This window comes from Nerophis ophidion, linkage group LG05 (assembly GCF_033978795.1).
Source record: "Nerophis ophidion isolate RoL-2023_Sa linkage group LG05, RoL_Noph_v1.0, whole genome shotgun sequence".
Taxonomy (NCBI): Eukaryota; Metazoa; Chordata; class Actinopteri; order Syngnathiformes; family Syngnathidae; genus Nerophis; species Nerophis ophidion.
This window is the reverse complement of record NC_084615.1, coordinates 2,916,360-2,930,878: the sequence shown is the minus strand read 5'-3', so window position 1 is coordinate 2,930,878 and position 14,519 is coordinate 2,916,360. Positions and strand designations below refer to the sequence as shown.

At 41.5% G+C, this 14,519-nt stretch overlaps 1 protein-coding gene across 2 annotated transcripts in view; it reads right to left on the bottom strand.

The window, feature by feature from the left end:
• Positions 1-5,154: 5,154 nt before the first annotated feature.
• Positions 5,155-14,519, bottom strand: part of gabrb2a (gamma-aminobutyric acid type A receptor subunit beta2a) — a 144,651-nt gene continuing 135,286 nt past the window's right edge. Inside the window, exons 9-10 of one of the 2 annotated variants that reach the window (XM_061899715.1) lie at positions 11,446-11,586; positions 5,155-6,821 (exon numbers count right to left, since the gene is read on the bottom strand). In XM_061899715.1, the coding sequence (XP_061755699.1) occupies positions 6,465-6,821; positions 11,446-11,586 (498 nt within the window). In that variant the 3' untranslated portion in view covers positions 5,155-6,464. The remainder of the gene's footprint in view (positions 6,822-11,445; positions 11,587-14,519) is intronic. The other variant, XM_061899716.1, reaches the window with a different exon arrangement.

The following is a 14,519-nucleotide window of genomic DNA, read 5'->3' as shown; positions in this document are numbered from 1 at the left end:
TCTTAGGACGGTTTACCTGACACATGAAACATGATAAATTGGGGGCGCCGCCAGTCGAGTGTTGATTATCTTAAAACTCGTTTTGTGGCAATTCCCTTTAGTTTTCCACTCCACACAGCATCGGTTGCTATGTGGAGTGCCACTTCCCATTATTTTCAGCAGATTGCATTGCAAAATAATTACTCACTTGTTGTGTAAATGGCAAATAAAAACAGAATACAATAATTAGCACATTCTTTTCAACCTGTATTCAATTGAATAGACTGCAAAGACGAGATATTTAACGTTCGAACTGAGAAACTTTTTTTTTTTTGCAAATAATCATAAACTTGGATTGAAATGTCATCAACACACTTGGCACGGGGGCATTATGACCACTGTGTCACATGACCTTTCCTTTCAACAACACTGCCTTGGCCACTAATACACCCCCATACCATCACACATGTGTAAGTTACCCATGTCTTGTTCACTAATACACCCCCATACCATCACACATGTGTAAGTTAGTCATGTCTTGTTCACTAATACACCCCCATACCATCACACATGTGTAAGTTAGTCATGTCTTGTTCACTAATACACCCCCATACCATCACACATGTGTAAGTTACCCATGCCTTGTTCACTAATACACCCCCATACCATCACACATGTGTAAGTTACCCATGTCTTGTTCACTAATACACCCCCATACCATCACAGATGTGTAAGTTAGTCATGTCTTGTTCACTAATACACCCCCATACCATCACACATGTGTAAGTTACCCATGTCTTGTTCACTAATACACCCCCATACCATCACACATGTGTAAGTTACCCATGTCTTGGGCACTAATACACCCCCATACCATCACACATGTGTAAGTTACCCATGTCTTGTTCACTAATACACCCCCATACCATCACACATGTGTAAGTTACCCATGTCTTGTTCACTAATACACCCCCATACCATCACACATGTGTAAGTTAGTCATGTCTTGTTCACTAATACACCCCCATACCATCACACATGTGTAAGTTACCCATGTCTTGTTCACTAATACACCCCCATACCATCACACATGTGTAAGTTAGTCATGTCTTGTTCACTAATACACCCCCATACCATCACACATGTGTAAGTTACCCATGTCTTGTTCACTAATACACCCCCATACCATCACAGATGTGTAAGTTAGTCATGTCTTGTTCACTAATACACCCCCATACCATCACAGATGTGTAAGTTAGTCATGTCTTGTTCACTAATACACCCCCATACCATCACACATGTGTAAGTTACCCATGTCTTGTTCACTAATACACCCCCATACCATCACACATGTGTAAGTTACCCATGTCTTGTTCACTAATACACCCCCATACCATCACAGATGTGTAAGTTAGTCATGTCTTGTTCACTAATACACCCCCATACCATCACACATGTGTAAGTTACCCATGCCTTGTTCACTAATACACCCCCATACCATCACACATGTGTAAGTTACCCATGTCTTGTTCACTAATACACCCCCATACCATCACAGATGTGTAAGTTAGTCATGTCTTGTTCACTAATACACCCCCATACCATCACACATGTGTAAGTTACCCATGTCTTGTTCACTAATACACCCCCATACCATCACACATGTGTAAGTTACCCACGCCTTGGGCACTAATACACCCCCATACCATCACACATGTGTAAGTTAGTCATGTCTTGTGCACTAATACACCCCCATACCATCACACATGTGTAAGTTACCCATGTCTTGTTCACTAATACACCCCCATACCATCACACATGTGTAAGTTACCCATGTCTTGTTCACTAATACACCCCCATACCATCACACATGTGTAAGTTACCCATGTCTTGTTCACTAATACACCCCCATACCATCACACATGTGTAAGTTACCCATGTCTTGTTCACTAATACACCCCCATACCATCACACATGTGTAAGTTACCCATGTCTTGGGCACTAATACACCCCCATACCATCACACATGTGTAAGTTACCCATGTCTTGTTCACTAATACACCCCCATACCATCACACATGTGTAAGTTAGTCATGTCTTGTTCACTAATACACCCCCATACCATCACACATGTGTAAGTTACCCATGTCTTGTTCACTAATACACCCCCATACCATCACAGATGTGTAAGTTAGTCATGTCTTGTTCACTAATACACCCCCATACCATCACAGATGTGTAAGTTAGTCATGTCTTGTTCACTAATACACCCCCATACCATCACACATGTGTAAGTTACCCATGTCTTGTTCACTAATACACCCCCATACCATCACACATGTGTAAGTTACCCATGTCTTGTTCACTAATACACCCCCATACCATCACAGATGTGTAAGTTAGTCATGTCTTGTTCACTAATACACCCCCATACCATCACAGATGTGTAAGTTAGTCATGTCTTGTTCACTAATACACCCCCATACCATCACACATGTGTAAGTTACCCATGTCTTGTTCACTAATACACCCCCATACCATCACACATGTGTAAGTTACCCATGTCTTGTTCACTAATACACCCCCATACCATCACAGATGTGTAAGTTAGTCATGTCTTGTTCACTAATACACCCCCATACCATCACACATGTGTAAGTTACCCATGCCTTGTTCACTAATACACCCCCATACCATCACACATGTGTAAGTTACCCATGTCTTGTTCACTAATACACCCCCATACCATCACAGATGTGTAAGTTAGTCATGTCTTGTTCACTAATACACCCCCATACCATCACACATGTGTAAGTTACCCATGTCTTGTTCACTAATACACCCCCATACCATCACACATGTGTAAGTTACCCATGTCTTGGGCACTAATACACCCCCATACCATCACACATGTGTAAGTTACCCATGTCTTGTTCACTAATACACCCCCATACCATCACACATGTGTAAGTTACCCATGTCTTGTTCACTAATACACCCCCATACCATCACACATGTGTAAGTTAGTCATGTCTTGTTCACTAATACACCCCCATACCATCACACATGTGTAAGTTACCCATGTCTTGTTCACTAATACACCCCCATACCATCACACATGTGTAAGTTAGTCATGTCTTGTTCACTAATACACCCCCATACCATCACACATGTGTAAGTTACCCATGTCTTGTTCACTAATACACCCCCATACCATCACAGATGTGTAAGTTAGTCATGTCTTGTTCACTAATACACCCCCATACCATCACAGATGTGTAAGTTAGTCATGTCTTGTTCACTAATACACCCCCATACCATCACACATGTGTAAGTTACCCATGTCTTGTTCACTAATACACCCCCATACCATCACACATGTGTAAGTTACCCATGTCTTGTTCACTAATACACCCCCATACCATCACAGATGTGTAAGTTAGTCATGTCTTGTTCACTAATACACCCCCATACCATCACACATGTGTAAGTTACCCATGCCTTGTTCACTAATACACCCCCATACCATCACACATGTGTAAGTTACCCATGTCTTGTTCACTAATACACCCCCATACCATCACAGATGTGTAAGTTAGTCATGTCTTGTTCACTAATACACCCCCATACCATCACACATGTGTAAGTTACCCATGTCTTGTTCACTAATACACCCCCATACCATCACACATGTGTAAGTTACCCACGCCTTGGGCACTAATACACCCCCATACCATCACACATGTGTAAGTTAGTCATGTCTTGTGCACTAATACACCCCCATACCATCACACATGTGTAAGTTACCCATGTCTTGTTCACTAATACACCCCCATACCATCACACATGTGTAAGTTACCCATGTCTTGTTCACTAATACACCCCCATACCATCACACATGTGTAAGTTACCCATGTCTTGTTCACTAATACACCCCCATACCATCACACATGTGTAAGTTACCCATGTCTTGTTCACTAATACACCCCCATACCATCACACATGTGTAAGTTACCCATGTCTTGGGCACTAATACACCCCCATACCATCACACATGTGTAAGTTACCCATGTCTTGGGCACTAATACACCCCCATACCATCACACATGCTGACTTTTGAACTTTGCGCCTAAAACAATCCAAATGGTTATTTTCCTCTGTGTTCCGGAGGACACCACGTCCACAGTTTCCAAAAACAATTTAAAATGTGGACTGGTCAGACCACGGAACACTTTTACATTTTGCATCAGTCCATCTTAGATGAGCTCGGGCCCAGCGAAGCCGGCGGCGTTTCTGGGTGTTGTTGATAAATGGCTTTGGCTTTGCATAGTAGAGTTTTAACTTGCACTTACAGATGTAGCGACAAACTGTAATTACTGACAGTGTTTTTTTGAAGTGTTCCTGAGCCCATGTGGTGATATCCTTTAGACTTAGACTTCCTTTTTATTGTCATTCAAATTTGAACGAAATTGAATTGCATTAGCTCTTGGTAGTGCAGGATTAAAAAAAAGCAATAAGGTGCAGATATAATGATGTCGCTTTTTGATGCAGTACCGCCTGAGGGATCCAAGGTGTGTAATATCATGTCTTACGTGCAGTGATTTCTCCAGACTGGCTGAACCTTTTGATGATATTACGGACCACAGATGGCTAAATCCCTAAAATCCTTGCAATAGCTAGTTGAGAAATGTTGTTCTTCACAATTTGCTCACGCATATGTTCCCAAAGTGTCGACCCTCACCCCATCCTTGTTTGTGAATGACTGAGCATTTCATGGAAGCTGCTTTTATAGCCAATCACGGCACCCACCTGTTCCCAATTAGCCTGCACACCTGTGAGATGTTCCAAATAAGTGTTTGATGAGCATTCCTCAACTTTGTCAGTCTTTTTTGCCACTTGTGCCAGCTTTTTGAAACATGTTGCAGGCATCCAATTCCAAATGAGCTCATATTTGCAAAAATGAACAAAGTTGACCAGTTTGAACGTTAAATATCTTGTCTTTGCAGTCTGTTTAATTGAATATATGTTGAAAAGGATTTGTAAATCATTGTATTCTGTTTTTATTTAGCATTTACACAACGTGCCAACTTCACTGCTTTGGGGTTTTGTGCTTAACGTAACAATTCTACGAGCCGATTTAAGCCAACAAGACACACGAAAACGTCAGCCTTGCACTTTGTTATTGAAGTGATAGACTGTATTGAGTTTTTAATTGAATTGAGATACATCTTCATAATCGTTGACAATCATTACACAACGTATGTACAGTCTTTATGAAATATTACAATTGGAATTTACATAAACTTTGTACAAAATATGCCTGACTTCAATGCCTGGATGGCGGGGTCCTCGTTGAGTCGTCTGCGGAGGAGAAACCACGGACCCGCTAGCCATTGGTGTCTGGAAGTGCTTTAGTTTCAGCAAGTACAGGTGCTTCGAGAGTCCATTTAAAAAGAAAGAAAAAGGGAGAAGTCCAAAAAAAAAATAAAGTACATCAACAGCAAAGTTGTGATTTTTCTTTTTTTCTTCGTTAAATTTGCACCTTTCGTTGTCTCTTTTTTTTTTTGTTTGTGTGACGGAATGGAAAATAATCTGTAATTCAACTGCAAAACAAACAACAGTTCAGTAGAATGGATCGCTCCTATTTACACATAAAGTGATTTATAAAAAAAAAAATCATCTCTTTTTTCTTTTTAACATGATTTATATTATCTACATTTTCCCCCCCAAACAGAAACCTAACCAGCATGAAAGGTATCGTACGTTGATAAAGATGATTGTGGTTTGCTGTATTTATGCATCTGCAAAGTCCTTCCAGCCCGCCTCTAAAGCTCTTCTCACGATGGCAGAAAGTAAGGAAGAGTCCGCTTTTCTTTTTCTTTTTCTTCTTCCCCCCGTTGTAAAAGAAAACTAAATGAAACAACGTTGAAAACGGACTCGGTTCGGTCCGTGCTGCGGAAGCGAAAAGCAAAAAGATGAAGCTCCTCTTTTTTCCACCAGTGAAATCAAACATGAGCATGCTTCTTTTTTTTTTTTTTAAAGGATGTTTTGGATTTACAGTAATTCTAGGAAAATAGACTATCAAGGATGGACTCCTCTTGAAATCATTGAGAAAGCTTCCCGGATGCTCGGCTAGCAAGTAAATAGATACTAAAGCAAAGAAACCCTTCAAAGTATATGCAAACACAAGCATAAATATTTGGGATCCACAGAGAGAGTAAGCTACGAATGAGAAATATTTGTGAATATTGAAGTTGCGGCGCAGGCACCGTCGCCGTCCTTTTGAAAAGTCTTGTCTTTGAAAGTCAGTCGGTCCGCTGAAGGTGTTTCCCAAATGCTAAAAGAGTCACCGTTGCTGCCGTCGCTCCAAAATGTCAATGCGCTCTCCTCACGCCGTTTCAAAAGAAGCCTTTCACTACTGTTTGTCTCCCGTTCGCCACCTCGCGCCCATCTTTGAATGCCCGCCTCAAGATGGCCCGTGGACTTTAATGGACGTAGTAGAGCCAGTAGACCACGTTGAAGAAGGAGAAGACGGTGGGGAAGATCATCCTGGACCACTTATCGATCGAGTTCACGTCGGACAAGTCCGGGATGTTCACCTTGAGCTGCGAGGCCCGCCTCCGTAGGCGCGACTTCTTCTGGGCGTGGCGCTCCAAGGCGCTGTGGCCATAGTTCTGGCGGGCCATGGCCGCCCGGCGGTACTGCAGCGTGGAGCTGTCGTAGGCCAGCATGGTGTTGCGGGGGTCCCCCGGCGCTCCCAGGCCCCTGGACAGGTCCCCGGCGCCGCCCATTTCGTTCTTCATCTCCAGGGTGCTGAACAAGATGTTGTCGTCGGGGGTCATCTGCGGCAGAGGGGGCGGGGCCATGAGAGAGGACTACAGCAGGCTTGCACCAAACGCCATGAACATCATCAACACCACTCCTTGGAAAAACCGTACAGTGGAACCTTTAAAGTCAAACAGCTCGCCTCGCCATTGTTTAGAAAGCCAGAGAACGGGGATCTGCGACCTGCGGCTCTTTAGCGCCGCCCTGGTGCACGGCTCGGGAACCTTTTTGGCTGAGAGAGCCATGAAAGCCAAATATTTTAAAATGTACTGTATTTCTTTAAATTGGTATATAGTATGCACCTGCCGATGGAATTACTGCCGGGTCAAACTCCTTTTGCAAAATATCATTTTTATTAGTGCATGTCTAGAATTTCCGCCGGGTCAAACGCGTTTCGCAAAATAATTGGCATATGCCTAAAATTTCCACCGGGTCAAACTCGTCACGTCACGAGTGACACTTCACCTGTCATCATTTTCAAAATGGAGGAGGCTGATTTCAATCATTTGAAATCGCATAAAGGGAAGAAGATTAGGACTGTGGACTGTGGAACTCCTGAATAAATAGAGGGACGCAGGAGCTGTACCTTAGAGCGTAAGGCGAGACTGTGACCAAGTGTGCAGCTCCATGCGTTCTCCTCATGAGCTAAATTGAACTCTGTTTCTGCATGATTCCTTGCTTCTTGTCTGTTTAATAGATGTCAGCAGTGTTTGAACCTGACAACTGTGCAATCTACTTAGAAAAGTCTCAATTCATGTTAATAAATGTTTATTGGTTAATGATGAAATCCCCCCAAAAGAATAACATCTAACACTAAGTTGATGATGTTGTCCATGTGCTACTGCATACTGTTTTTTCTTATAGTAGACTTTGCATGCAGTTGCAATTCAAAGAGGTTAGATGGCAGTAGAGCAGGGGTGTTGAAGTCAAGGCCCACCAATGAATGATCTATGGCCACTAGGATGATATTTGATTAGTATTAGAACCGGCCCGCAGGTCACAGCCCCCTGCTGCTGTTTTGCACGCACCAATAATTCATGGGTGTCGGCACTAGGAATTTTCAAAATGGGGTCCCAGGGACCCCGTCAAGTCATACAAATGGGGTCCCACGGTAAATTCTTGGGGATCTCACTTTTTTTTTGTAAATGTTTTGAAAACAAATGATAAATGTATGCATTATTATGTTATATCTCACATTCTACATTGTGTTTTGGAAAAAACTAACTTATTTCATAAGAAATAATAATATTACAAAAGAAAACACATTTTTATAATAATAATAATAATGGATTAGATTTATATGGCGCTTTTCTATTGTTAGATACTCAAAGTGCTCACAGAGAAGTGGGAACCCATCATTCATTCACACAATGGTGGTGGTAAGCTACATCTGTAGCCACAGCTGCCCTGGGGTAGACTGATGGAAAGGTGGCTGCCAGTTTGCACCTACGGCCCCTCCGACCACCACCAATCATTCATTCATCATTCATTCACCAGTGTGAGCGGCACCGGGGGCAAAGGTGAAGTGTCCTGCCCAAGGACACAACGGCAGTGACTTTGATGTCCATAGGTGGGAAGCGAACCTGCAACCCTCAGGTTTCTGGCACGGCCGCTCTACCCACTACGCCATGCCGCCCCTTTTTATGCGTATATGTAAATGTTTTCAGTTATAAACATTCATTCACTTTCTTCTTTCCTTCATGGACCTAAACTTTACCGCTGCTGGTATTATTTTCTACATTCAATTCATGTTCTATTTTTGGGCAAAGTAAGACAAAGAAAGCAATCTGAAATTGTCTTTTTTTTTTAGTTTTAATGCCATGATTTGAATAGTCCGGCTCACGTGTACACAGACTTTCCTCGGCGGGGCCCCTGAGCTGAAATGAGTGTGACGGGCCCGCATTAAGATGATTATGCTGTTCAGTTGGTACCGAATATTGTTTTTCTTATCATTTGCAAGTTTTATATAGTAGACTTTGCACGCGGGTGCAATTCCAAGACATCAGGTAACAGTAGAGGGTGTAGTCTTTACCTTTAAGTTGTATGTGCCAGTCTTTTCTTTTGTTGCACCCTACAAAGTGTTTGAAGTGTAAGCATTGTATCTATTAACCACCAAGTGTTTGATGGTAACGTGTATCTAAGTTTTAGTTTTCATGTTGAATGTGTTGAAATGGCTAATGCTAATGGAATGTGTTGCATTTCAAGCACACCTGTGAAGTGAAAACCTCTTGAAGCTCATGGAGAGAATGCCAAGAGAGTGCAAAAAAGTATCAGAGCAAAGAGTGGCTATTTTGAAGGAATTAGAATATAAAACAGGTTTTCAGTTATTTCACTTTTTTTTTGTGAAGTACATAACTCCGCATGTGTTCTTAATAGTTTGGATGCCTTCAGTGACAATCTAGCATGTAAATAGGCAAGAAAATGAAGAAAAGCCCTTGAATGAGAAACTATTGGCCTCTACTGTATATTCCATGTGAAAAAACGAATCTCATTAAAAAATATCAAATGTCTTTTAATCAGCCCCTTAAGTCCTCTTATAAAATAATGTTGCTGAAAAGACGACGTGTCTAATATTTTTTATTTCTGACCGTCCAAATACGTTGAAGTATATTTTGGTGATTTGTCAGTTTGAAAATGTTAGGCATCCCTGCTTTTACATGATAGCGGTGAAGTTGTCACTCGTGAGTTCATTTGTTATTTGGTCACTGGTTTTTTTCTTAAAGTGACACACGCATCGAGGCTTTGAGGGACACAGTAGCACTTCTTGGGTTTCATACTAGCTTGATGTCATCCCTGGAAGGGAATAAGTTCATTACCGTATTTCCTTGAATTAATTTAAAACCTCTTCTCACTCCAGCGCTTATCATAGGCATGCGGCAAATTTAGACATGCGCTTAAAAATTTGAGTGTGATGTAAGGATACCATCATGAAAAGCACATTTAATTAAAAAAACGTTATTATGGTCTTACCTTTACTTATAAATGAAGTCCATGCGCAGCTCCTTCTGATCAAAAGCATCGATAACTTGTTTATAGAAGTCTTCCTTATCTTTCTTCAGTTTTAAAAGTCTCTGTCTCGATGGAGATCTTCCTTTATTACCTCCTGCTTCCATTGAAAGTCCAGTTTAGAAAACTGTTTTATTTTAGATATGTAATCCTCCATGTTAAAAGTGCAAGCGAGAGGAAAAAATAAAGGATGGCTGCTTGTTGTCACTTCTTCTGCAGCCGAGTAGTCGCAAGAAGGATCACTAGCGCCCTCTACCACCAGGAGGCGGGAGTCAGTTAATGACTCATATTTGACACACGCAGCTACGGTATATTAATAAAACATAGCTGCTTACTGTTCTTTTTAGCATATTTAATAGCTTGGACCTTAAATCCTCCTGAATAGCTCTTAATCTTCTTCCCTTTATGCAATTTCAAATGATTGAAATCAGCCTCCTCCATTTTGAAAATGATGTCACTCCTGACGTGACTTGTTTGACCCGGCGGAAATTCTAGGCATGCGCTAATAAAAATAATATTTTGCGAAAGGAGTTTGACCTGGCAGTAATTCTAGGCAGGCGCCTACTATATACCCGGCGGCCATTCAAGGAAATACAGTATTTGTTAATGGTTGGTGTTAGTGAAGTGAATTACATTTATATAGCGCATTTCTCTAGTGACTCAAAGCGCTTTACATAGTGAAAGCCAATATCTAAGTTACATTTAAAGCAGTGTGGGTGGCACTGGGAGCAGGTGGGTCAAGTGTCTTGCCCAGGGACACAACGGCAGAAGCGGGGATCGAACCTGGAACCCTGAAGTTGCTGCTATACCAACCGAGATATACTTTAGTGTTGGACGCTAGAGGTTCCACTGTAAACAAATAAACTATTGATCATCTGTCAGTGTATGAAATAACATTCCTGGAAAAGAAAGAAAAGAAAACACCGAAGCAAAAGGCACTCCACAACTTAATTGTCGTGGAGAACTTTTCATCTCAGAATTTCAGCCGGCGCGGCCAAAATTCTGTCGATTCACAACAAGGACAGACAGAATAAACTCAAAGAGGAAGCAACGCAAAGGAAAAAATGTGACAGGAGAAGGTTGAGAGAAACTGTAGGGACGTTGCAGAGATGGAGGAAAAGGCTAAAAAGGTTCAGGCGGCTCAGGAAAAAGGTGAATTCACTTCAACTTTTCTTCATCCATAGCCTGACTTCTGAGGGGGAAAAAAAAGAAAAGATCCTAAAAAAAAAAAAATCACCTCATCCTGTCTGGTTGGGATCATTTTTAAGTGAAGCCGCTTGGACTGAAAATGATCTGTAATCGGAGCATCCTGTTTGTGTTTGTTCCACATGAGAGGACTCATGTCATATTTCAATTTAGACGTGCAGCCAGAGTGGAATTTAGTGACGGCCCTGCAAAAAAATCTAAGTGCTGCTAAGTCGTGCTTGTCAGGAAAATGCATGAAGAGCAAACCAAGAGAAGAGGAGGGGGGGAAAAACAAAGAAAACAAGACAATGGTGGGAAGTGATGATCAAAGTTGCCTTGAAAAGGTCGAGAAGAAATCAAAAGAGATGCACAAAAACTAACAGCATTTTCCTCTGATCGGGATCGATTCAGATTGATGACATTAGTTTTGACTTTCAAAACCTCCAGTACCTTATTTCTCTGCTCGCCTAGTCCTAATGCGGCATCGTCCACAAAGATGGGATCCCACATCGAGTCATACGCGTCAATTTCCCTCTGTTTCATTCTGGCATACAGAGCATCATCTCTCTGAACTACATTTCCCACCAGCCACTGCAAGCATACAAAATCAGCACTGTTACTTCCGGGAAAGAGAAAAAAAGGAAGGGGGTGGGGGGGTTTAATTTAGGAATGTTGCTGCCGATGGCTGCAGAGCTGCAGGCGTTTTGGAGAAAGATGTTGCGGCGCCACATCTTTTTTTTCCTTGCAAGACGCCTTATGCCATTTGAGAAACAGCAAGATGGACACAAGCCTGTCATTTCTGCATTCACTCTGTCACCAGTCACGTTCATCTTGGGACACACAAACACACACACAGGTCTAAATGCACATTTAGCATGTACAAAACCCAAAACCAGCAAAGTCGGCAAGTTGTGTAAATGGTAAATAAAAACAGAATACAATGATTTGCACATTTTTCAACATATATTAAATAGAATAGACTGCAAAGACAAGATATTTAATGTTCTAACTGAGAATCTTTTTTGTTGTTGTAAATAGTCATTCACTGAAAATTGCAAAAAGGGGCATTTTTACCGCGGTGTTACATGGCCTTTCCTTTTAACAACACTCAGTAAATGTTTGGGAAGTGAGGAAACCAATTTTGAAGCTTTTCAGATGGAATTCTTTCCCTTTCATGCTTGATGCCTCGATTACTGTAACCTATTATTTTGGGGTCTCCCCATGTCTAGCATTAAAAGATTACAGTTGGTACAAAATGTGGCTGCTAGACTTTTGACAAGAACAAGAAAGTTTGATCACATTACGCCTGTACTGTATATACCTTTATATACATATATACATACATATATACCTATACTGTATATACCTTTATATACATATATACATACATATATACCTATACTGTATATACCTTTATATACATATATACATACATATATACCTATACTGTATATACCTTTATATACATATATACATACATATATACCTATACTGTATATACCTTTATATACATATATACATACATATATACCTATACTGTATATACCTTTATATACATATATACATACATATATACCTGTACTGGCTCACCTGCACTGGCTTCCTGTGCACTTAAGATGTGACTTTAAGGTTTTACTACTTACGTATAAAATACTACACGGTCTAGCTCCATCCTATCTTGCCGATTGTATTGTACCATATGTCCCGGCAAGAAATCTGCCTTCAAAGGACTCCGGCTTATTAGTGATTCCTAGAGCCCAAAAAAAGTCTGCGGGCTATAGAGCGTTTTCCGTTCGGGCTCCAGTACTCTGGAATGCCCTCCCGGTAACAGTTCGAGATGCCACCTCAGTAGAAGCATTTAAGTCTCACCTTAAAACTCATTTGTATACTCTAGCCTTTAAATAGACTCCCTTTTTGGACCAGTTGATCTTCCGCTTCTTTTCTTTTTCTCCTATGTCCCACTCTCCCTTGTGGAGGGGGTCCGGTCCGATGACCATGGATGAAGTACTGGCTGTCCAGAGTCGAGACCCAGGATGGACCGCTCGCCTGTGTATCGGTTGGGGACATCTCTACGCTGCTGATCTGACTCCGCTTGGGATGGTTTCCTGTGGACGGGACTCTCACTGCTGTCTTGGATCCGCTTGAACTGAACTCTCGCGGCTGTGTTGGAGCCACTATGGATTGAACTTTCACAGTATCATGTTAGACCCGCTCCACATCCATTGCTTTCGGTCCCCTAGAGGGGGGGGGGGGCTGCCCACATCTGAGGTCCTCTCCAAGGTTTCTCATAGTCATCATTGTCACTGATGTCCCACTGGATGTGAATTCTCCCTGCCCACTGGGTGTGAGTTTTCCTTGCCCTTTTGTGGGTTCTTCCGAGGATGTTGTAGTCGTAATGATTTGTGCAGTCCTTTGAGACATTTGTGATTTGGGGCTATATAAATAAACATTGATTGATTGATTGATTGATTGATGTACAGCTTAAGTTGTTCAACAGTTGTTGTATTTTCTGGGTGTTGTTGATAAACTCCTTTGTCCCACACGCCATTAGACTGTACAACTCAGGATGACAGGGGATGCAAAACAATAACAGTGCAATACTATTTTCATAACCTGGTCAGTCCTGCCTAGTTTCTCTTGTTATATTCTTATTTTACTGTTATCTTTTTATTCCCATTGTTGCTTTTTATTTTTGTTGTAATATTTTTCCATTTTGTTTCCATTTATACCCCCATTATTTACTTTATACTTTTTAAATTCGATCTCAGTTCTGTACACTGCTGCTGGAATTTTAATTTTCTTGAGGGAACTCTCCCGAAGAAATCAATAAAGTACTATCTATCTATCTATCCATCTATCTATCTATAAATGGCTTTAACTTTGCATAGTAGAGTTTTAACTTGCACCTGCAGATGTAGCGACAAATCAATCAATCAATCAAAGTTTATTTAAATAGCCCTGTGGAGGGCGGCGTGGCCTGCGGGTCTGCAACGAGGCGGAGTGTGCCAGGACCGGCCTCGAAGTCAGCGACAGGTGCGTAGATGGCGCACCTGGGGCTTGTTATCTGATCACCTATCTCTCTGTATAAGCAGCAATTGGGAGGAGAGCGAGAGCATGACGAACTTGTGGTGACTCTCCCCGCATCCTCGTTTGTGAATGACTGAGCATTTCATGGAAGTTGCTTATTTACCCAATCATGGCACCCACCTGTTCCTAATTAACCTGTTCACCTGTGGGATGTTCCAAATAAGTGTTTGACGAGCATTTCTCAACTTTCTCGGTCTTTTTTGCCACTTGTGCTAGCTTTTTTAAAACATGCTGCAGGCATCACATATCCAATTCAGCTAATATTTGCAAAAAATAAAGTTTTCCAGTTCAAAGTGAAGTATCCTGTCTTTGTGGTCTATTTCATTGAATATAGGTTGAAAAGTATTTGCAAATCATTGTGTTGTGTTTTTATTGACCATTTACACAACATCTTTTGGGTTTGGCACAACATTGACCTGCAAAGAGGAAGTGATTTG